The 25,244-nt window shown below is 33.5% G+C and overlaps 1 protein-coding gene across 1 annotated transcript in view; it reads left to right on the plus strand.

Annotated features, from left to right (window-relative positions):
• The window catches only part of LOC129053245 (deleted in azoospermia protein 1-like), a 66,884-nt gene extending 42,158 nt beyond the window's left edge, over positions 1-24,726 (plus strand). Inside the window, exons 20-29 of the mRNA XM_054545365.1 lie at positions 2,139-2,210; positions 4,570-4,659; positions 6,982-7,053; positions 9,400-9,471; positions 11,812-11,883; positions 14,246-14,335; positions 16,663-16,734; positions 19,090-19,161; positions 19,917-19,951; positions 24,663-24,726. Of these exons, the coding sequence (XP_054401340.1) occupies positions 2,139-2,210; positions 4,570-4,659; positions 6,982-7,053; positions 9,400-9,471; positions 11,812-11,883; positions 14,246-14,335; positions 16,663-16,734; positions 19,090-19,161; positions 19,917-19,951; positions 24,663-24,726 (711 nt within the window). The remainder of the gene's footprint in view (positions 1-2,138; positions 2,211-4,569; positions 4,660-6,981; positions 7,054-9,399; positions 9,472-11,811; positions 11,884-14,245; positions 14,336-16,662; positions 16,735-19,089; positions 19,162-19,916; positions 19,952-24,662) is intronic.
• The last annotated feature ends 518 nt before the right edge of the window (positions 24,727-25,244 follow it).

A 25,244-nucleotide genomic window follows, 5' to 3' on the forward strand; every position in this document is an offset into this window, starting at 1 on the left:
CTTTTGTGTAGAACAATTTCTGAGATTTGTGTTTCCGTCTTTGTTTCAGCATGTATTTTGTTATCTTTGCTGTCAAAGAGCTGAAACATCCAGGCTGACTTTCATGAATCTTGCAGAGATATAAAGTGAAATAAAAGCTTTACCCAATTCTTAGAGCACAGAATTCCAATTGTATTTTTATTTTAGCTTGCTGCTTCATGGTAGTAGTTCTCTGGGTCTGTTTTCAACGATACAACTCTTATCTATGACCCGTAATCATATGTGTGGTAACAAATTCAAAGAATTAATATCTTTGAGGATGCTACAATTCTATTTCCAGAAAATTGGGAAGATTGAGGTTTTCCATGTAGAAGTAACAACAAGAACTTCAGGGATTAGAAACCTAAAGTACTTCTTTTTTTCTATTCTGTTTCTTTCATTATAACAAAGGAGCCATCATGATAAATACTTCAATATTATGTAACTCACGGGTTTTTGAAAATGTGTAGGAGTATTTACATAATTTTGGTTACTTTTTTTTTTTTTTTTAAAAAAGATTCCACTGCACTGGCCTGTTGGGGCGCAAAGGAGTTATGTTGTTCCTCTGGTAAAGCGAATTAGTGAAACATATACTTCCTCTTCTTTCTTGATTTTTTGTGTGTCGTATGTGCCTATAAATATTTTAAATCATCCTTTATATTAATGTGTTACGTTTTGTTACTTTCTTTTTAACCTCCCATGGCAGCAACAGTGCCTTTTTCTCTCTCAGGTTTTGTATACTTAAGCAATGGCTTATCCACGTAATGACAAGTGTTCAGTTACTTGTTGGTAGATTATTTAATGTAAGAAAGGTAGTCCTAATGTGGCTTTACCTAAGAACGGTAGTATTAATTTGGCTTTAGAAGAGCATGTATCTGATTAGAATCTGCGTCTGGATTTACCAAGCATAAAAAATTTGATAAGGAGAAACAGAAATGTTTTTCTGTTAATTACTCTTAAAGAAGAGTAGGATTAAAAAGAGCATTACCTCTATAACACCTGAGCTGCTTTCCCCCATGTAACTAAAATATTTGAAAGCAGTTCTTCTCATGTGTCTGCCTACTTTATTCTTCTCTAAGTTTAGCAATTAATCCAGCTATTCTTTATTTGAAATGATTTCCAGATGCCTCTGCATATAAATTGCTGACTTCTGGATATATTCTGATTCTGGAATGGGTAGAGTTCTGATAGTTTTAGATATCTGTAAATCCCATCAGTTTTTAGCATGTAGTGTCTCTGATCCTTGTTACTTTGCTATTTAAAGTAGATTTGACATACTCTGTCACTTATTGGTGATAAATAACGCTTATTTCCTTCTTAGTTCAATTTATTTATATCTTAGTTGAAAAGACATTTTCTTTGATGGAAAATAAAGTAACAGAATAGTAGTGAAATAGTTATTCAGTGTTTCTCATTTGTTGACGTTTTCCCTGTGCTTGAAACACATACGGTATACCTCATCTTCTTTTTCCTTCTCTGACCAATGGCTAGAATAAAAGCCCTACTTTTAACATTTACTGTGAGCCATTACCGAACCTGGGCGTATTCATGCCTGCTGCGTACCTATATGTATTCAAACAATTAGTATTTATTGAAACATATGAGACTTTATACTGTCTCTTTTCCAGTATTGGATTATATACTGCACTTCGTTTTTCAACATAAAGTACAGAAAACGCCATAAATTCTGTAGAACTACATATTACCTTATAATATTGTCAAACACAAATCAGTCCGGAAGCATTTTTACAGCGAAATAGCAAATGTATTAATTTAACTTACATTGAACTCTGTCTTCATGTAGCCTTATCACCAGTGTAAGAAATAACTTCTGGGTGGGCATAAGTACACAATATAAGTAAGGTTAAGTTTGCCTGGTGAAATAGCCAGTTCTTTTGTCATTTGTCTGTTCCCCCTCCACGCCCAACCGTAGGACTTGACCGAGAATAATACATTCTTCATAAATCAGTCAGTCATACACAATTCTGCATTGTTGTATATAGAAAAATAATTAGTATTTCAATGTTTTTCATATTTTTGTTCTACTGGGAATATTTCTTTCTAATTAAAAAAAAAGTTTTACCTTATTAATTCATTCTTTCTGTATAATTTATTTTCAGGCATATCGTACTTATCCAAATGCACCAGTTCAGGTCATCACTAGATATCAGTCGCCTGTATATAATTATCAGGTAATGTAAGAGGAAGTAAAATGATTTGCTTTCCGATATTATAGAGGCCTTTAACTTGTTTATACAAATTTCCTGAATAGTTTGTCATTTTAAACTAGTGAAGTGTACCTAAAATTTAAGGCAACACTTAGAATTAGTGTAGAATGAAGACCTCTGTCTTATTAAGAAGTAATGAAGTAATATTTTGACAGGAATATACTTGGCAGTAACTTTTCTGTAGAACAGATTTCTGAGATTTGGTGTCCCCTTCTTCATTTCTGGATTGTAGTTTTCATCTTTGCTGTCAAATAACTGAATGAAACATCCAAAGTTGACTTTGCTGAATTTTGTTAGGGAGATAGAGTGAAGTAAAATTATGATCCACTTTTTAGAGCACAGAATTCCAATTATATTTTCATTTTAGCTGGCTGTTTCACGGTAGTAATTCTCTGGATCTCTTTTCATAGATAGGACTATGTCTGTGACCCATAATTATATCTGTGGTGATAAACTGAAAGAGCTACTATCTTTGAGGTTTCCACATTGCCAACTCCAGAAAATTTGGAGAAAGGTGAAGTTTCATATATAAAAGTAACAAGAATGTCATGGACTAAAAACATAAAGTACTTAAGTTTTCCATTCTGTTACTTTTATTATAATGAAAAAGGAGACAGCAGGATAAGTACTTCAATATTGTGTTTCTCATGTGTTTTTGAAAATGTGTAGGAATATTTTAATAGTTTTGGTGTCCGTTTTTTTTTTGGTTTTTTTTGTTTGTTTGTTTGTTTTTTTAAAGATGCCACCATAGTGGCCTGTTGGAGAGCAAAGGGATTGTGTTGTACTTGACGTTAAGTGAATTAGCCAAACGTACACTTCCTGTTCATTCTTGATTTTTTTCCATGTCATATGTGCCTATAAATATGTTTAAATGATTCTTTATATTAATGTTTTATTTATTTGTTTTTTTACTTTCTTGTTAACCCGATTATAAACTCCAATGGGAGCAACAGTGCCTTTTTTGCTCTCAGGTTTTTATGTGCTTAAGCAATGGCAGGTCCACATACTGATAGACTATATAATCAAAGAAAGGTAGTATTCACGTGGCTTTAGAATTAGTATGTATCTGCGTAGAATCTGCCTCTGGCTTTACCAGCAATAGAACATTTGTAGAAGAGAAACAGAAATGCTTTGCTGTTAATTACTCTTAAATAAGAATAGGAATAAACAAGAGTATTACCTCTAAACCACCTGAGCTGCTTTCCCCCCTTATAACCAGTTCCTAAAGTGCATGAAAGCAGCTCTCCTTACGTGTCTGCCCACTTTATTCTTCTGTAAGTTTAGCAGTTCATCTAGCTACTCTTTATTTGAAATGATTTCCAGATGCCTCCTCATGTAAATTGCTGACTTCTGGATATATTCTGGTTCTGGAATGGGTAGATTTCCGATGTGGTTTGATATATATATATAAATCGCGTGAGCTTCTGGCATCTGATTTCTCTGATCCTGCTTACATTGATATTTAAAGTAGGATTTGACATACTCTATCACTTACTGTTGATAAATAACGTTTGTATTCTTCTTAGTCTATTTTATTTATGTGTCAGTTTAAAAGACATATTCTTTGATGGAAAATAAAGTAACAAAATAATAGTGAACCAGTTGTGCAGTGTCTCTAATTTGTTGACATTTTCCACGTGCTTGAAACATGTATGGTATACCTCTTCTTTTTCCTTCTCTGAACAGTGGCTAGAAAAAAAGCCCTACTTGTTTGTGTCATTGACTGTGAGCCATTACTGAATCTGGGTGTATTCATGTATGCTGCTGCCTGTATGTTTTCAAACAATAAGAATTTATTGAAACATACAAGACATACTTTCTCTTCTGCACTATTGGATTATAGACTGCACTTAGTTTTTCGGAATGAAGTACAGAAAAAGCCATAACATCTATAGAACTACATGTTACCCTATAATATTGTCTAATACAAAACAGTCTAGAAATATTTTTACAGAGAGATAGCAAATGTGTTAATTTAACTTACATTGCAATCTGTCTAAGTGGAGCCTTATCACCAGTGTAAGAAATAACTTCTGGGTGGGCATAAGTACCCGGTATATATAAGGTAAGCTTTGGCTGGTGAAATAGTCACTTCTTTTGTCATTTGTCTCTTCCCCCTCCCCACCCAAAGGGTAGCACTTGACAAGAGAATTTTTATTTCTTCATAAAGTCAGTCATTTAGAAATCTGCATTGCTGTACGTAGAAAAACAATTACTGTTTCAAGGTTTTTCATATTTTTGTTATATTGGGAATTGTATTTCTTTCTATTTAAAAAAACGTTTTACCGTATTAATTCATTCTTTCTGTCAACTTTATTTTCAGGCTTATTCTACTTATCCAGATTCATCAGGTCAATTTACATCTATAAATTCCGTCATCCCTGGATATCAGTTGCCTGTATATAATTATCAGGTAATTGAAGAGGGAGTAAAATGGTTTACTTTCAGCTACTATTGAGGCCTTCAACTTGTTTATACAAATTGCTTGAATAGTTTGTCATTTTAAAGTAGGGAAATGTACCTAAAATTTAAGAAATCACTTAGAATTCGTGTAATGAGGACCTCTGTGTTACTTAGAAGTGATGAAATCAGATTTTGACAGGAGTGTACTCAGCAATAATTTTGTGTAGAACAATTTCTGAGATTTGTGTTTCCGTCTTTGTTTCAGCATGTATTTTGTTATCTTTGCTGTCAAAGAGCTGAAACATCCAGGCTGACTTTCATGAATCTTGCAGAGATATAAAGTGAAATAAAAGCTTTACGCAATTCTTAGAGCACAGAATTCCAATTGTATTTTTATTTTAGCTTGCTGCTTCATGGTAGTAGTTCTCTGGGTCTGTTTTCAACGATACAACTCTTATCTATGACCCGTAATCATATGTCTGGTAACAAATTCAAAGAATTAATATCTTTGAGGATGCTACAATTCTATTTCCAGAAAATTGGGAAGATTGAGGTTTTCCATGTAGAAGTAACAACAAGAACTTCAGGGATTAGAAACCTAAAGTACTTCTTTTTTTCTATTCTGTTTCTTTCATTATAACAAAGGAGCCATCATGATAAATACTTCAATATTATGTAACTCACGGGTTTTTGAAAATGTGTAGGAGTATTTACATAATTTTGGTTACTTTTTTTTTTTTTTTTTAAAAGATTCCACTGCACTGGCCTGTTGGGGCGCAAAGGAGTTATGTTGTTCCTCTGGTAAAGCGAATTAGTGAAACATATACTTCCTCTTCTTTCTTGATTTTTTGTGTGTCATATGTGCCTATAAATATTTTAAATCATCCTTTATATTAATGTGTTACGTTTTGTTACTTTCTTTTTAACCTCCCATGGCAGCAACAGTGCCTTTTTCTCTCTCAGGTTTTGTATGCTTAAGCAATGGCTTATCCACGTAATGACAAGTGTTCAGTTACTTGTTGGTAGATTATTTAATGTAAGAAAGGTAGTCCTAATGTGGCTTTACCTAAGAACGGTAGTATTAATTTGGCTTTAGAAGAGCATGTATCTGATTAGAATCTGCGTCTGGATTTACCAAGCATAAAAAATTTGATAAAGAGAAACAGAAATGTTTTTCTGTTAATTACTCTTAAAGAAGAATAGGATTAAAAAGAGCATTACCTCTATAACACCTGAGCTGCTTTCCCCCATGTAACTAAAATATTTGAAAGCAGTTCTTCTCATGTGTCTGCCTGCTTTATTCTTCTCTAAGTTTAGCAATTAATCCAGCTATTCTTTATTTGAAATGATTTCCAGATGCCTCTGCATATAAATTGCTGACTTCTGGATATATTCTGATTCTGGAATGGGTAGAGTTCTGATAGTTTTAGATATCTGTAAATCCCATCAGTTTCTAGCGTGTAGTGTCTCTGATCCTTGTTACTTTGCTATTTAAAGTAGATTTGACATATTCTGTCACTTATTGGTGATAAATAACGTTTATTTCCTTCTTAGTTCATTTTATTTATATCTTAGTTGAAAAGACATTTTCTTTGATGGAAAATAAAGTAACAGAATAGTAGTGAAATAGTTATTCAGTGTTTCTCATTTGTTGTCGTTTTCCCTGTGCTTGAAACATGTACGGTATACCTCATCAGTGGCTAGAATAAAAGCCCTACTTCTAACATTTACTGTGAGCCATTACCAAATCTGGGTGTATTCATGCCTGCTGCGTACCTATATGTGTTCAAACAATTAGTATTTATTGAAACATATGAGACTTTATACTGTCTCTTTTCCAGTATTGGATTATATACTGCACTTAGTTTTTCAACGTAAAGTACGGAACACACCGTAAATTCTGTAGAACTACATATTACCGTATAGTATTGTCAAACACAAATCAGTCCGGAAGCATTTTTACAGGGAAATGGCAAATGTATTAATTTAACTTACATTGAACTCTGTCTTCATGCAGCCTTATCACCAGTGAAAGAAATAACTTCTGGGTGGGCATAAGTACACAATATAAGTAAGGTTAACTTTGCCTGGTGAAATAGCCAATTATTTTGTCATTTGTCTGTTCCCCCTCCACGCCCAACCGTAGGACTTGACCGAGAATAATACGTTCTTCATAAATCAGTCAGTCATTTACAATTCTGCATTGTTGTATATAGAAAAATAATTAGTATTTCAATGTTTTTCATATTTTTGTTCTACTGGGAATATTTCTCTCTAATTAAAAAAAAGTTTTACCTTATTAATTCATTCTTTCTGTATAATTTATTTTCAGGCATATCGTACTTATCCAAATGCACCAGTTCAGGTCATCACTAGATATCAGTCGCCTGTATATAATTATCAGGTAATGTAAGAGGAAGTAAAATGATTTGCTTTCCGATATTATAGAGGCCTTTAACTTGTTTATACAAATTTCCTGAATAGTTTGTCATTTTAAACTAGTGAAGTGTACCTAAAATTTAAGGCAACACTTAGAATTAGTGTAGAATGAAGACCTCTGTCTTATTAAGAAGTAATGAAGTAATATTTTGACAGGAATATACTTGGCAGTAACTTTTCTGTAGAACAGATTTCTGAGATTTGGTGTCCCCTTCTTCATTTCTGGATTGTAGTTTTCATCTTTGCTGTCAAATAACTGAATGAAACATCCAAAGTTGACTTTGCTGAATTTTGTTAGGGAGATAGAGTGAAGTAAAATTATGATCCACTTTTTAGAGCACAGAATTCCAATTATATTTTCATTTTAGCTGGCTGTTTCACGGTAGTAATTCTCTGGATCTCTTTTCATAGATAGGACTATGTCTGTGACCCATAATTATATCTATGGTGATAAACTGAAAGAGCTACTATCTTTGAGGTTTCCACATTGCCAACTCCAGAAAATTTGGAGAAAGGTGAAGTTTCATATATAAAAGTAACAAGAATGTCATGGACTAAAAACATAAAGTACTTAAGTTTTCCATTCTGTTACTTTTATTATAGTGAAAAAGGAGACAGCAGGATAAGTACTTCAATATTGTGTTTCTCATGTGTTTTTGAAAATGTGTAGGAGTATTTTAATAGTTTTGGTGTCCGGTTTTTTTTTTTTTTTTTTTTTTTTTTTTAAAGATGCCACCATAGTGGCCTGTTGGAGAGCAAAGGGATTATGTTGTACTTGACGTTAAGTGAATTAGCCAAACGTACACTTCCTGTTCATTCTTGATTTTTTTCCATGTCATATGTGCCTATAAATATGTTTAAATGATTCTTTATATTAATGTTTTATTTATTTGTTTTTTTACTTTCTTGTTAACCCGATTATAAACTCCAATGGGAGCAACAGTGCCTTTTTTGCTCTCAGGTTTTTATGTGCTTAAGCAATGGCAGGTCCACATAGTGATAGACTATATAATCAAAGAAAGGGAGTATGCACGTGGCTTTAGAAGTAGTATGTATCTGCGTAGAATCTGCCTCTGGCTTTACCAGCAATAGAACATTTGTAGAAGAGAAACAGAAATGTTTTGCTGTTAATTACTCTTAAATAAGAATAGGAATAAACAAGAGTATTGCCTCTAAACCACCTGAGCTGCTTTCCCCCCTTATAACCAGTTCCTAAAGTGCATGAAAGCAGCTCTCCTTACGTGTCTGCCCACTTTATTCTTCTGTAAGTTTAGCAGTTCATCTAGCTACTCTTTATTTGAAATGATTTCCAGATGCCTCCTCATGTAAATTGCTGACTTCTGGATATATTCTGGTTCTGGAATGGGTAGATTTCCGATGTGGTTTGATATATATATATAAATCGCGTGAGCTTCTGGCATCTGATTTCTCTGATCCTGCTTACATTGATATTTAAAGTAGGATTTGACATACTCTATCACTTACTGTTGATAAATAACGTTTGTATTCTTCTTAGTCTATTTTATTTATGTGTCAGTTTAAAAGACATATTCTTTGATGGAAAATAAAGTAACAAAATAATAGTGAACCAGTTGTGCAGTGTCTCTAATTTGTTGACATTTTCCACGTGCTTGAAACATGTATGGTATACCTCTTCTTTTTCCTTCTCTGAACAGTGGCTAGAAAAAAAGCCCTACTTGTTTGTGTCATTGACTGTGAGCCATTACTGAATCTGGGTGTATTCATGTATGCTGCTGCCTGTATGTTTTCAAACAATAAGAATTTATGGAAACATACAAGACATACTTTCTCTTCTCCACTATTGGATTATAGACTGCACTTAGTTTTTCGGAATGAAGTGCAGAAAAAGCCATAACATCTATAGAACTACATGTTACCCTATAATATTGTCTAATACAAAACAGTCTAGAAATATTTTTACAGGGAGATAGCAAATGTGTTAATGTAACTTACACTGCAATCTGTCTTAATGGAGCCTTATCACCAGTGTAAGAAATAACTTCTGGGTGAGCTTAAGTACCCGATATATATAAGGTAAACTTAGGCTGGTGAAATAATCACTTCTTTTGTCATTTGTCTCTTCCCCCTCCCCACCCAAAGGGTAGCACTTGACAAGAGAATTTTTATTTCTTCATAAAGTCAGTCATTTAGAAATCTGCATTGCTGTACGTAGAAAAACAATTACTGTTTCAAAGTTTTTCATATTTTTGTTATATTGGGAATTGTATTTCTTTCTAATTTTAAAAAACGGTTTACCGTATTCATTTTTTTCTGTAACCTTTATTTTCAGGCATTTCCTGCTTATCCAAATTCACCAGTTCAGGTCACCACTGGATATCAGTTGCCTGTATATAATTATCAGGTAATTGAAGAGGGAGTAAAATGGTTTACTTTCAGCTACTATTGAGGCCTTCCAAGTTGTTTATACAAATTGCTTGAATAGTTTGTCATTGTAAAGTAGTGAAATGTACCTAAAATTTAAGAAATCACTTAGAATTCGTGTAATGAGGACCTCTGTGTTACTTAGAAGTGATGAAATCAGATTTTGACAGGAGTGTACTCAGCAATAACTTTTGTGTAGAACAATTTCTGAGATTTGTGTTTCCGTCTTTGTTTCAGCATGTATTTTGTTATCTTTGCTGTCAAAGAGCTGAAACATCCAGGCTGACTTTCATGAATCTTGCAGAGATATAAAGTGAAATAAAAGCTTTACCCAATTCTTAGAGCACAGAATTCCAATTGTATTTTTATTTTAGCTTGCTGCTTCATGGTAGTAGTTCTCTGGGTCTGTTTTCAACGATAACAACTCTTATCTATGACCCGTAATCATATGTGTGGTAACAAATTCAAAGAATTAATATCTTTGAGGATGCTACAATTCTATTTCCAGAAAATTGGGAAGATTGAGGTTTTCCATGTAGAAGTAACAACAAGAACTTCAGGGATTAGAAACCTAAAGTACTTCTTTTTTTCTATTCTGTTTCTTTCATTATAACAAAGGAGCCATCATGATAAATACTTCAATATTATGTAACTCACGGGTTTTTGAAAATGTGTAGGAGTATTTACATAATTTTGGTTACTTTTTTTTTTTTTTAAAAAAGATTCCACTGCACTGGCCTGTTGGGGCGCAAAGGAGTTATGTTGTTCCTCTGGTAAAGCGAATTAGTGAAACATATACTTCCTCTTTCTTGATTTTTTGTGTGTCGTATGTGCCTATAAATATTTTAAATCATCCTTTATATTAATGTGTTACGTTTTGTTACTTTCTTTTTAACCTCCCATGGCAGCAACAGTGCCTTTTTCTCTCTCAGGTTTTGTATACTTAAGCAATGGCTTATCCACGTAATGACAAGTGTTCAGTTACTTGTTGGTAGATTATTTAATGTAAGAAAGGTAGTCCTAATGTGGCTTTACCTAAGAACGGTAGTATTAATTTGGCTTTAGAAGAGCATGTATCTGATTAGAATCTGCGTCTGGATTTACCAAGCATAAAAAATTTGATAAAGAGAAACAGAAATGTTTTTCTGTTAATTACTCTTAAAGAAGAGTAGGATTAAAAAGAGCATTACCTCTATAACACCTGAGCTGCTTTCCCCCATGTAACTAAAATATTTGAAAGCAGTTCTTCTCATGTGTCTGCCTACTTTATTCTTCTCTAAGTTTAGCAGTTAATCCAGCTATTCTTTATTTGAAATGATTTCCAGATGCCTCTGCATATAAATTGCTGACTTCTGGATATATTCTGATTCTGGAATGGGTAGAGTTCTGATAGTTTTAGATATCTGTAAATCCCATCAGTTTCTAGCATGTAGTGTCTCTGATCCTTGTTACTTTGCTATTTAAAGTAGATTTGACATATTCTGTCACTTATTGGTGATAAATAACGCTTATTTCCTTCTTAGTTCATTTTATTTATATCTTAGTTGAAAAGACATTTTCTTTGATGGAAAATAAAGTAACAGAATCGTAGTGAAATAGTTATTCAGTGTTTCTCATTTGTTGACGTTTTCCCTGTGCTTGAAACACGTACGGTATACCTCATCTTCTTTTTCCTTCTCTGACCAATGGCTAGAATAAAAGCCCTACTTTTAACATTTACTGTGAGCCATTACCGAGTCTGGGTGTATTCATGCCTGCTGCGTACCTATATGTATTCAAACAATTAGTATTTATTGAAACATATGAGACTTTATACTGTCTCTGTTCCAGTATTGGATTATATACTGCACTTAGTTTTTCAACATAAAGTACAGAAAACGCCATAATTCTGTAGAACTACATATTACATTATAATATTGTCAAACACAAATCAGTCCGGAAGCATTTTTACAGCGAAATAGCAAATGTATTAATTTAACTTACATTGAACTCTGTCTTAATGTAGCCTTATCACCAGTGTAAGAAATAACTTCTGGGTGGGCATAAGTACACAAATAAGTAAGGTTAAGTTTGCCTGGTGAAATAGCCAGTTTTTTTGTCATTTGTCTGTTCCCCCTCCACGCCCAACCGTAGGACTTGACCGAGAATAATACATTCTTCATAAATCAGTCAGTCATACACAATTCTGCATTGTTGTATATAGAAAAATAATTAGTATTTCAATGTTTTTCATATTTTTGTTCTACTGGGAATATTTCTTTCTAATTAAAAAAAAAGTTTTACCTTATTAATTCATTCTTTCTGTATAATTTATTTTCAGGCATATCGTACTTATCCAAATGCACCAGTTCAGGTCATCACTAGATATCAGTCGCCTGTATATAATTATCAGGTAATGTAAGAGGAAGTAAAATGATTTGCTTTCCGATATTATAGAGGCCTTTAACTTGTTTATACAAATTTCCTGAATAGTTTGTCATTTTAAACTAGTGAAGTGTACCTAAAATTTAAGGCAACACTTAGAATTAGTGTAGAATGAAGACCTCTGTCTTATTAAGAAGTAATGAAGTAATATTTTGACAGGAATATACTTGGCAGTAACTTTTCTGTAGAACAGATTTCTGAGATTTGGTGTCCCCTTCTTCATTTCTGGATTGTAGTTTTCATCTTTGCTGTCAAATAACTGAATGAAACATCCAAAGTTGACTTTGCTGAATTTTGTTAGGGAGATAGAGTGAAGTAAAATTATGATCCACTTTTTAGAGCACAGAATTCCAATTATATTTTCATTTTAGCTGGCTGTTTCACGGTAGTAATTCTCTGGATCTCTTTTCATAGATAGGACTATGTCTGTGACCCATAATTGTATCTATGGTGATAAACTGAAAGAGCTACTATCTTTGAGGTTTCCACATTGCCAACTCCAGAAAATTTGGAGAAAGGTGAAGTTTCATATATAAAAGTAACAAGAATGTCATGGACTAAAAACATAAAGTACTTAAGTTTTCCATTCTGTTACTTTTATTATAATGAAAAAGGAGACAGCAGGATAAGTACTTCAATATTGTGTTTCTCATGTGTTTTTGAAAATGTGTAGGAATATTTTAATAGTTTTGGTGTCCGTTTTTTTTTTGTTTTTTTTTGTTTGTTTTTTTTTTTTTTTTTTAAAGATGCCACCATAGTGGCCTGTTGGAGAGCAAAGGGATTGTGTTGTACTTGACATTAAGTGAATTAGCCAAACGTACACTTCCTGTTCATTCTTGATTTTTTTCCATGTCATATGTGCCTATAAATATGTTTAAATGATTCTTTATATTAATGTTTTATTTATTTGTTTTTTTACTTTCTTGTTAACCCGATTATAAACTCCAATGGGAGCAACAGTGCCTTTTTTGCTCTCAGGTTTTTATGTGCTTAAGCAATGGCAGGTCCACATAATGATGGACTATATAATCAAAGGTAGTATTCACATGGCTTTAGAATTAGTATGTATCTGCGTAGCATCTGCCTCTGGCATTACCAGCAATAGAACATTTGTAGAAGAGAAACAGAAATGCTTTGCTGTTAATTACTCTTAAATAAGAATAGGAATAAACAAGAGTATTACCTCTAAACCACCTGAGCTGCTTTCCCCCCTTATCGCCAGTTCCTAAAGTGCATGAAAGCAGCTCTCCTTACGTGTCTGCCCACTTTATTCTTCTGTAAGTTTAGCAGTTCATCTAGCTACTCTTCATTTGAAATGATTTCCAGATGCCTCCTCATGTAAATTGCTGACTTCTGGATATATTCTGGTTCTGGAATGGGTAGATTTCCGATGTGGTTTGATATATATATATATATAAATCGCGTGAGCTTCTGGCATCTGATTTCTCTGATCCTGCTTACATTGATATTTAAAGTAGGATTTGACATACTCTATCACTTACTGTTGATAAATAACGTTTGTATTCTTCTTAGTCTATTTTATTTATGTGTTAGTTTAAAAGACATATTCTTTGATGGAAAATAAAGTAACAAAATAATAGTGAACCAGTTGTGCAGTGTCTCTAATTTGTTGACATTTTCCACGTGCTTGAAACATGTATGGTATACCTCTTCTTTTTCCTTCTCTGAACAGTGGCTAGAAAAAAAGCCCTACTTGTTTGTGTCATTGACTGTGAGCCATTACTGAATCTGGGTGTATTCATGTATGCTGCTGCCTGTATGTTTTCAAACAATAAGAATTTATAGAAACATACAAGACATACTTTCTCTTCTGCACTATTGGATTATAGACTGCACTTAGTTTTTCGGAATGAAGTACAGAAAAAGCCATAACATCTATAGAACTACATGTTACCCTATAATATTGTCTAATACAAAACAGTCTAGAAATATTTTTACAGGGAGATAGCAAATGTGTTAATTTAACTTACATTGCAATCTGTCTAAGTGGAGCCTTATCACCAGTGTAAGAAATAACTTCTGGGTGGGCATAAGTACCCGGTATATATAAGGTAAGCTTTGGCTGGTGAAATAGTCACTTCTTTTGTCATTTGTCTCTTCCCCCTCCCCACCCAAAGGGTAGCACTTGACAAGAGAATTTTTATTTCTTCATAAAGTCAGTCATTTAGAAATCTGCATTGCTGTACGTAGAAAAACAATTACTGTTTCAAGGTTTTTCATATTTTTGTTATATTGGGAATTGTATTTCTTTCTATTTAAAAAAACGTTTTACCGTATTAATTCATTCTTTCTGTCAACTTTATTTTCAGGCTTATTCTACTTATCCAGATTCACCAGGTCAATTTACATCTATAAATTCCGTCATCCCTGGATATCAGTTGCCTGTATATAATTATCAGGTAATTGAAGAGGGAGTAAAATGGTTTACTTTCAGCTACTATTGAGGCCTTCCAACTTGTTTATACAAATTGCTTGAATAGTTTGTCATTTTAAAGTAGTGAAATGTACCTAAAATTTAAGAAATCACTTAGAATTCGTGTAATGAGGACCTCTGTGTTACTTAGAAGTGATGAAATCAGATTTTGACAGGAGTGTACTCAGCAATAACTTTTGTGTAGAACAATTTCTGAGATTTGTGTTTCCGTCTTTGTTTCAGCATGTATTTTGTTATCTTTGCTGTCAAAGAGCTGAAACATCCAGGCTGACTTCCATGAATCTTGCAGAGATATAAAGTGAAATAAAAGCTTTACCCAATTCTTAGAGCACAGAATTCCAATTGTATTTTTATTTTAGCTTGCTGCTTCATGGTAGTAGTTCTCTGGGTCTGTTTTCAACGATAACAAGTCTTATCTATGACCCGTAATCATATGTCTGGTAACAAATTCAAAGAATTAATATCTTTGAGGATGCTACAATTCTATTTCCAGAAAATTGGGAAGATTGAGGTTTTCCATGTAGAAGTAACAACAAGAACTTCAGGGATTAGAAACCTAAAGTACTTCTTTTTTTCTATTCTGTTTCTTTCATTATAACAAAGGAGCCATCATGATAAATACTTCAATATTATGTAACTCACGGGTTTTTGAAAATGTGTAGGAGTATTTACATAATTTTGGTTACTTTTTTTTTTTTTTTTTAAAAAGATTCCACTGCACTGGCCTGTTGGGGCGCAAAGGAGTTATGTTGTTCCTCTGGTAAAGCGAATTAGTGAAACATATACTTCCTCTTCTTTCTTGATTTTTTGTGTGTCGTATGTGCCTATAAATATTTTAAATCATCCTTTATATTAATGTGTTACGTTTTGTTACTTTCTTTTTAACCTCCCATGGCAGCAACAGTGCCTTTTTCTCTCTCAGGTTTTGTATACTTAAGCAATGGCTTATCCACGTAATGACAAGTGTTCAGTTACTTGTTGGTAGATTATTTAATGTAAGAAAGGTAGTCCTAATGTGGCTTTACCTAAGAACGGTAGTATTAATTTGGCTTTAGAAGAGCATGTATCTGATTAGAATCTGCGTCTGGATTTACCAAGCATAAAAAATTTGATAAAGAGAAACAGAAATGTTTTTCTGTTAATTACTCTTAAAGAAGAGTAGGATTAAAAAGAGCATTACCTCTATAACACCTGAGCTGCTTTCCCCCATGTAACTAAAATATTTGAAAGCAGTTCTTCTCATGTGTCTGCCTACTTTATTCTTCTCTAAGTTTAGCAATTAATCCAGCTATTCTTTATTTGAAATGATTTCCAGATGCCTCTGCATATAAATTGCTGACTTCTGGATATATTCTGATTCTGGAATGGGTAGAGTTCTGATAGTTTTAGATATCTGTAAATCCCATCAGTTTCTAGCATGTAGTGTCTCTGATCCTTGTTACTTTGCTATTTAAAGTAGATTTGACATATTCTGTCACTTATTGGTGATAAATAACGCTTATTTCCTTCTTAGTTCATTTTATTTATATCTTAGTTGAAAAGACATTTTCTTTGATGGAAAATAAAGTAACAGAATCGTAGTGAAATAGTTATTCAGTGTTTCTCATTTGTTGACGTTTTCCCTGTGCTTGAAACACGTACGGTATACCTCATCAATGGGTAGAATAAAAGCCCTACTTCTAACATTTACTGTGAGCCATTACCGAATCTGGGTGTATTCATGCCTGCTGCGTACCTATATGTGTTCAAACAATTAGTATTTATTGAAACATATGAGACTTTATACTTTCTCTTTTCCAGTATTGGATTATATACTGCACTTAGTTTTTCAACTTAAAGTACAGAAAACGCCGTAAATTCTGTAGAACTACATATTACCTTATAGTATTGTCAAACACAAATCAGTCCGGAAGCATTTTTACAGCGAAATGGCAAATGTATTAATTTAACTTACATTGAACTCTGTCTTCATGCAGCCTTATCACCAGTGAAAGAAATAACTTCTGGGTGGGCATAAGTACACAATATAAGTAAGGTTAACTTTGCCTGGTGAAATAGCCAATTATTTTGTCATTTGTCTGTTCCCCCTCCACGCCCAACCGTAGGACTTGACCGAGAATAATACATTCTTCATAAATCAGTCAGTCATTTACAATTCTGCATTGTTGTGTATAGAAAAATAATTAGTATTTCAATGTTTTTCATATTTTTGTTCTACTGGGAATATTTCTTTCTAATTAAAAAAAAAGTTTTACCTTATTAATTCATTCTTTCTGTATAATTTATTTTCAGGCATATCGTACTTATCCAAATGCACCAGTTCAGGTCATCACTAGATATCAGTCGCCTGTATATAATTATCAGGTAATGTAAGAGGAAGTAAAATGATTTGCTTTCCGATATTATAGAGGCCTTTAACTTGTTTATACAAATTTCCTGAATAGTTTGTCATTTTAAACTAGTGAAGTGTACCTAAAATTTAAGGCAACACTTAGAATTAGTGTAGAATGAAGACCTCTGTCTTATTAAGAAGTAATGAAGTAATATTTTGACAGGAATATACTTGGCAGTAACTTTTCTGTAGAACAGATTTCTGAGATTTGGTGTCCCCTTCTTCATTTCTGGATTGTAGTTTTCATCTTTGCTGTCAAATAACTGAATGAAACATCCAAAGTTGACTTTGCTGAATTTTGTTAGGGAGATAGAGTGAAGTAAAATTATGATCCACTTTTTAGAGCACAGAATTCCAATTATATTTTCATTTTAGCTGGCTGTTTCACGGTAGTAATTCTCTGGATCTCTTTTCATAGATAGGACTATGTCTGTGACCCATAATTGTATCTATGGTGACAAACTGAAAGAGCTACTATCTTTGAGGTTTCCACATTGCCAACTCCAGAAAATTTGGAGAAAGGTGAAGTTTCATATATAAAAGTAACAAGAATGTCATGGACTAAAAACATAAAGTACTTAAGTTTTCCATTCTGTTACTTTTATTATAGTGAAAAAGGAGACAGCAGGATAAGTACTTCAATATTGTGTTTCTCATGTGTTTTTGAAAATGTGTAGGAATATTTTAATAGTTTTGGTGTCCGTTTTTTTTTTGTTTTTTTTTGTTTGTTTGTTTGTTTTTTTAAAGATGCCACCATAGTGGCCTGTTGGAGAGCAAAGGGATTGTGTTGTACTTGACGTTAAGTGAATTAGCCAAACGTACACTTCCTGTTCATTCTTGATTTTTTTCCATGTCATATGTGCCTATAAATATGTTTAAATGATTCTTTATATTAATGTTTTATTTATTTGTTTTTTTACTTTCTTGTTAACCCGATTATAAACTCCAATGGGTGCAACAGTGCCTTTTTTGCTCTCAGGTTTTTATGTGCTTAAGCAATGGCAGGTCCACATAATGATAGACTATATAATCAAAGGTAGTATTCACATGGCTTTAGAATTAGTATGTATCTGTGTAGCATCTGCCTCTGGCATTACCAGCAATAGAACATTTGTAGAAGAGAAACAGAAATGCTTTGCTGTTAATTACTCTTAAATAAGAATAGGAATAAACAAGAGTATTACCTCTAAACCACCTGAGCTGCTTTCCCCCCTTATCGCCAGTTCCTAAAGTGCATGAAAGCAGCTCTCCTTACGTGTCTGCCCACTTTATTCTTCTGTAAGTTTAGCAGTTCATCTAGCTACTCTTCATTTGAAATGATTTCCAGATGCCTCCTCATGTAAATTGCTGACTTCTGGATATATTCTGGTTCTGGAATGGGTAGATTTCCGATGTGGTTTGATATATATATATGTAAATCGCGTGAGCTTCTGGCATCTGATTTCTCTGATCCTGCTTACATTGATATTTAAAGTAGGATTTGACATACTCTATCACTTACTGTTGATAAATAACGTTTGTATTCTTCTTAGTCTATTTTATTTATGTGTTAGTTTAAAAGACATATTCTTTGATGGAAAATAAAGTAACAAAATAATAGTGAACCAGTTGTGCAGTGTCTCTAATTTGTTGACATTTTCCACGTGCTTGAAACATGTATGGTATACCTCTTCTTTTTCCTTCTCTGAACAGTGGCTAGAAAAAAAGCCCTACTTGTTTGTGTCATTGACTGTGAGCCATTACTGAATCTGGGTGTATTCATGTATGCTGCTGCCTGTATGTTTTCAAACAATAAGAATTTATTGAAACATACAAGACATACTTTCTCTTCTGCACTATTGGATTATAGACTGCACTTAGTTTTTCGGAATGAAGTACAGAAAAAGCCATAACATCTATAGAACTACATGTTACCCTATAATATTGTCTAATACAAAACAGTCTAGAAATATTTTTACAGGGAGATAGCAAATGTGTTAATTTAACTTACATTGCAATCTGTCTTAATGGAGCCTTATCACCAGTGTAAGAAATAACTTCTGGGTGAACATAAGTACCCGATATATATAAGGTAAACTTCGGCTGGTGAAATAGTCACTTCTTTTGTCATTTGTCTCTTCCCCCTCCCCACCCAAAGGGTAGCACTTGACAAGAGAATTTTTATTTCTTTATAAAGTCAGTCATTTAGAAATCTGCATTGCTGTACGTAGAAAAACAATTACTGTTTCAAAGTTGTTCATATTTTTGTTATATTGGTAATTGTATTTCTTTCTAATTTTAAAACACGGTTTACCGTATTCATTTTTTTCTGTAACCTTTATTTTCAGGCATTTCCTGCTTATCCAAATTCACCAATTCAGGTCACCACTGGATATCAGTTGCCTGTATATAATTATCAGGTAATGTAAGGAGTAAAATGTTTGCTTTCAGATATTATCGAGGCCTTAAAGTTGTTGATACAAATTTCCTGAATAGTTTGTCATTTTAAACTAGTGAAGTATAGGTAAAATTTAAGAAAACACTTAGAATAAGTCTAGAATGAAGACCTATGTATTACTTAGAAGTAATGGAATAATATTTTGACAGGACTATACTTGGCAATAACTTTTCTGTAGAAGAGTTTTCTGAGATTTGGCCCTTCTATATTTCAGGATATAGTTTTCATCTTTGCTGTCAAATAGCTGAATGGAACATCCAGAATGACTTTCATGAATTTTTTAGGGATATAGAGTGAATAAAATTATTACCCAATTCTTAGAGCACGTAATTCAAATTATAGTTTCATTTTAGCAGGCTGCTTCACCACAGTTGTTGTCTGGTTCTCTTTTCATAGTAGATAGGACTCTATCTATGTCCAATAATCATATCTGTCATAATAAATTGAAAGTAGTAACATCTTTGAGATTTCCACAATGCCAAATCCAAAAAATTGGGGGAAAGGTGAGGTTTTATATTTATATGTGGAAGTAACAAGAATATCAGGGATTAGAACCATAAAGCACTTCTTTTTTTCCATTCCGTTTCTTTTATTATAATAACAAAGGAGCCAGTATAAGTACTTCAATATTATATATATCATGTGTTTTTGAAAATGTTTAGGAATATTTGAGTAATTTTGATTTCCTGTTTTTTTTTTTTTTTTTTTTTTTTTAAGATGCCACTGCAGTGGCCTGTTGCGGAGCAAAGGAGGTAGGTTGTACCTCGGGTAAAGTGAATTAGCCTACCATGCACTTCCTGTTCTTTCTGGATTATTTTCCATATCATATATGCCTATAAGTATTTTTAAATGGTTCTTTATATTAATGTGTTACATTTTGTTACTTTCTTTTTAACCCAGTTGCAGTCTCCCATGGGCACAACAGTGCCTTTTTCTGTCTCAGGTTTTTGTGTGCTTAAGCAGTGGCTGGTCCACATAATAAGTGTTCAGTTACTTGTTGATAGACTGTGTAATCTAAGAAAGATAGTATTAATGTTACTTTAGAATTAGCATGTATCTGCCTAGGGTCTGCCTCTGGCTTTACCAGCCACAAAAAACTTGTTGAAGAGAAACAGAAATGTTTTGCTGTTAATTACTCTTAAATAAGAGTAGGAATAAAAAAGAGTATTACCTCTAAAACACCTGAGCTTCTTTCCCCCCTTATACCTAGTTCCGAAAATATTAGAAAGCAGCTGTTCTGATGTTTCTGCCTAGTTTATTCTTTAAGGATAGCGATTAATCTAGCTCTTATTTACTTGCAATGATTTCCAGATGCCACCTCATATAAACTGCTGACTTCTGGGTATATTCTGGTTCTGGAATGTATAGATTTCTGATGTCATTTACTATACCTATAAATCCTGTGAATTTCTGGCATGTAATTTCTCTGATCCTGATTACTTTGATATTTAAAGTAGGATTTGACATACTCTATCACTTATTGGTGATAAATAACGTTTATTTTCTTCTTAGTCCATTCTCTTTATGTGTTAGTTGAAAAGACATTTTCTTTGATGGAAAATAAAGTAACAAAATAGTAGTGAAATAGTTCTTCAGTGTCTCTCATTTATTGACATTCTGCATGTACTTGAAATGTGTAGGATTATACCTCTTCTTCTTTTTTCTTCTCTGAACAATGGCTAGAGAAAAAGCCCTACTTGTTTCTAACATTTACAGTGAGCCGTTACTGAATCTGGGTGTATTCATGTATGCTGCTTCCTATATGTTTTCAAACAATAAGTATTTATTGAAACATATAAGACATTGTACTGTCCTTCTCCAGTTTTGGATTGTATACTGCCCTTAGTTTTTCGAAATGAAGTACAGAAAAAAACATAACATCTGTAGGAGAACTACATATTACCGTGTAGTATTGTCAAACACAAAACTATCTGGAAGTATATTGACAAAGAAATAGCAAATGTATTAACTTAACTTACATTGACATCTGTCTTAATGGAGCCTTATCAGCAGTGTAAGAAATAACTTCTGGGTGGGCGTAAGTAGACAGTGTAAGTTAGGTAAACTTTGCTTGGTGAAATAGTCACTACTTTTGTCATTTGTGTGTTCCCCTGCCCCACCCAAAGGGGCTTAGCACTTGATAGAGAATATTTCTTTCTTCCTAAAGTGATTCATTCATTTAGAATTCCGCATTGTTGTATTTAGAAAAGTAACAAATATTTTAAAGTTTTTCATTTTTTTTTTTAAATTTTGGGAATAATATTTCTTTCTAATTTAAAAAGATGTTTTACCGTATTCATTCTTTCTGTAAACTTACTTTCAGACATATCTTACCCAGATTCACCAGGTCAGGTCACCACTGGGTATCAGTTGCCTGTATATAATTATCAGGTAACTGAAGAGGGAGTAAAATGATTTATTTTCAGATACTGTTGAGCCCTTTAAGTTGTTTATACAAATTTCCTGAATAGTGTGTCATTTTAAACTAGTGAAGTGTACCTAAAATTTAGGAAAACACTTGCAATTGGTCTAGAATGAAGCCCTCTGTATTATTTAGAAGTAATGGATTAACATTGTGACAGGAATATAGTTAGCGATAACTTTTCTGTAAAACAGTTTTCTGAGATTCTCTGTAAAACAGTTTTCTGAGATTCATTGTCCCCATCTGTATTTCAGCATGTAGTTTTTCATCTTCACTGTCAAATAGCTGAAACATCCAGACTGACTTTCATCAATTGTTTAGGGAGATAGAGTGAAATAAAATTATCATCCCATTCTTAGAGCACAGAATTCCAATTATATTTCTATTTTAGTTTGCTGCTTCATAATAGTAGTTCTCTGGGCCTCTTTTCATAGATGTGACTATATCTGTGACCCATAATCATATCTATGGTGATAAGTAATAAATTGAAAGAACTCGTATCCTTGAGATTTCCACAATGCCAACTCCAGAAAATTGGGAGAATGGCGAGGTTTTACATATAAAAGTAACAAGAACGTCAGGGGTTAGAAACATAAGTACTTCTTTTTTCTACTCTGTTTCTTTCATTTTAGTAACAAAGGAGCCAGCATGATAAGTGCTTCAATATTGTGTATCTCATGAGTGTTTTAAAATGTGTAAGAATATTTTAATAGTTTTGGTTTCCTTCCTTTTTTTTTTTTTTTTTTTTTTTTAAAGATGCCACCATAGTGGCCTGTTGGGGAGCTAAAGGGGTTATGGAGTAAAGTGAAATTAATGAAACATAGACTTCCTCATCTTTCTTGACTTTTTTTTCTATGCCATATATGCCTATAGATATTTTTAAATGGTTCTTTATATTAATGTTTTATGTTTTGTTACTTTAACCCAATTGTAAACTCCCATGGGAGCAACAGTGCCTTTTTGTCTCTCAGGTTTTTGTGTGCTGAAACAGTAGCTGGTCCACATAATGATAAGTGTTCAGTTACTTGTTGATAGACCATATAATCCAGGAATGGTAGTATTAACTTGGCTTTAGAATTAGCATGTATCTGCCTAGAATATGCCTCTGGCTTTACTAGCCATAAAAAATTTGTTGAAGAGAAACCGAAATGTTTTGCTATTAATTTCTCTTAAAGAGGAATCGGAATAAAACGTTTTGCTATTAATTCCTCTTAAAGAGGAATTAGAGTATTACCTCGAATACACCAGAGCTGCTGTCTTACATCACGACTGGATATTTGAAGGATATAATAAGTGTTAAAATTCTCAAACACTCCCGTACTACCTTTGTTTCTTAGAATCCTTCTACCTCTGATTATGTTGATGCCTGGAAGAGATTTTAAAACCAAAGGCTGCCTTAATGTATTTCGACTTTTCGTTTAAAACAAGGTTTCTGAAGTAGCACAATTGAATTTCAACACAACCTACGTTGAAACTTTTGATACCAGCTCACCTTTTTGAGGAATAAATAAGTAGCTTTTAAACGTATCTGTGTATCTGTTTAATTACACTTTCATTATTTTAAATATAGGCCTTATTCAGCTCTTAACTATCACTGTGGAGAAGTTGATAACAGGAGGTGATGTTGTGCCAAATGAATGCTCAATTCATGAAGCTACCACACCCTCTGGAAATGGCCCACAGAAGGAAGGCAAACATCTAACTTTGAATTTTTTTAAAATATGTATTTTGTGTTTTTTTCTAGTTTTAATAACTTTTTTTGAGAAGCAAACAGTTTTGCCCAAATTTTAAGATGTTAGCCATAAATCACGGAGCTTAAATAATGGACCGATACTCAGAAGTTAATGTGAAGGTTGTTGAAATTTCAGATACCCCAAATATTCAGTATGTACATAAAGTTTCTGATTCAGCAGTCGTTTCCTGTATTTCAGTTCCACTAATTTTAAAAAGCCATTCTTTAATAAATACTGTATTAATATGATTTGGAAGAATGCTATGGGAGGGTTTCCTCTAGAATTCTACTCAAAAGAAGAATTCGTATGAATTACATGTCCCTTTTCTTTTACCACAGTTTTGATCTTAAGCAGTGAAAAATATTATTTAAATAAGCATTCTATCCATAACATTATATGTGGCAGAAGTTTCCAACAGTGGTGAAGTCAGGAGTAATTATTCAAATACTGAAGTAGACAGCGTTGTTTCTGTTTTTTATCATTACTGCAAATTTCTGTAATAACAATACTGTCACTCTTGCATCACATATGTTCTGTTAAATAGGTGGGAGTGTGGAAGTAGTTGATGTACTGGTAATAGGTATAATACCCAAGAAATCCCATTGGAGTGTAAATTCCTTGATTTGATATTGGATTTTAAATAGTGAATAAATATTAAAACATACTCTTACAGTGTAATTGGCAGGTTTTGTCCTGAGTTTTTTTTTTTTTCTTGAAACATTGGAGTTCACTTAGGGATTTAACAAACTGAGCTTTTTAAACCAGTATTGTATCGCTAAGGTTCTAAAATAATTCTTTGATTTGTCAGAAAACTTACATACTGAGGATATGTGGTAGGAATTACAAGTCACATTTTTATGAAATTTTTTTTTTTTTTTTTTTTTTTTTGAGACAGGGTCTTCCGGTGTCACCCAGGCTGGGAGTGCAGTGGTGTGATCTCGGCTCACTGCAACTTCCGTCTCCTAGGTTCCAGTAATTCTCCCTACCTCAGCCTCCTGAATAGGTGGAATTACAGGCGCCCGCCACCCAGCTAATTTTTGTATTTTGTAGTGGAGAAGGGGTTTCGCCGTGTTGGCCAGGATGGTCTTGAACTCCTGACGTCAGGTGATCTGTCTGCCTCGGCCTCCCAAAATGCTGGCATTACAGGTGTGAGCCACTGTTGCCAGCCTCTTTTAGCATTTTTTGCGTTTCTTTAGAAATAAACTAATATGTTCAGTAAACCATCAAAATAAAAGAAACACACACCCTTATTAAGAGCGAGTGAAAGAACGAGTTGTCTTTACATTACTGAAAACTTGTGTGTTTCAGAAATCTGTGGACCGAAGCATACAGATGGTGGTATCTTGTCTGTTTAATCCAGAGAGCAGACTGATAAATTCTGTTGTTACTCAAGATGACTACTTCAAGGTATGAAAGGAATGGTATGCATAATTAAAAAGCCCACTTGTTCCCTCTCAAGTTAGCTGTTTTCCTTGTGGTACATGTATTTTGAGATTTCTTAGAGGAATTTTTTTTTTTTTTTTTTTTTTTTTTTTGAGACGGAGTCTCGTTCTGTCACCCAGGCTGGAGTGCGGTGGCACCATCTAGGCTCACTGCAAGCTGCAAGCTCAACCTCCTGGGTTTACTTAATGCCATTCTCCTGCCTCAGCCTTCCAAGTAGCTGGGGCTACAGGCGCCCACCACCACGCCCAGCTAATTTTTTTCTATTTTTAGTAGAGACGGGGTTTCACCGTGTTAGCCAGGATGTTCTCTATCTCCTGACCTCGTGATCTGCCCGCCTCAGCCTCCCAAAGTGCTGGGATTACAGGCGTGAGCCACCGCGCTCGGCCTAGAGCATTTAATTGAACTGTTGGCATTTGACTGTAACCCAGTAAACCAGTGTGGGTTTTA

This window comes from Pongo abelii, chromosome Y (genome assembly GCF_028885655.2).
Source record: "Pongo abelii isolate AG06213 chromosome Y, NHGRI_mPonAbe1-v2.0_pri, whole genome shotgun sequence".
Classification (NCBI taxonomy): domain Eukaryota; kingdom Metazoa; phylum Chordata; class Mammalia; order Primates; family Hominidae; genus Pongo; species Pongo abelii.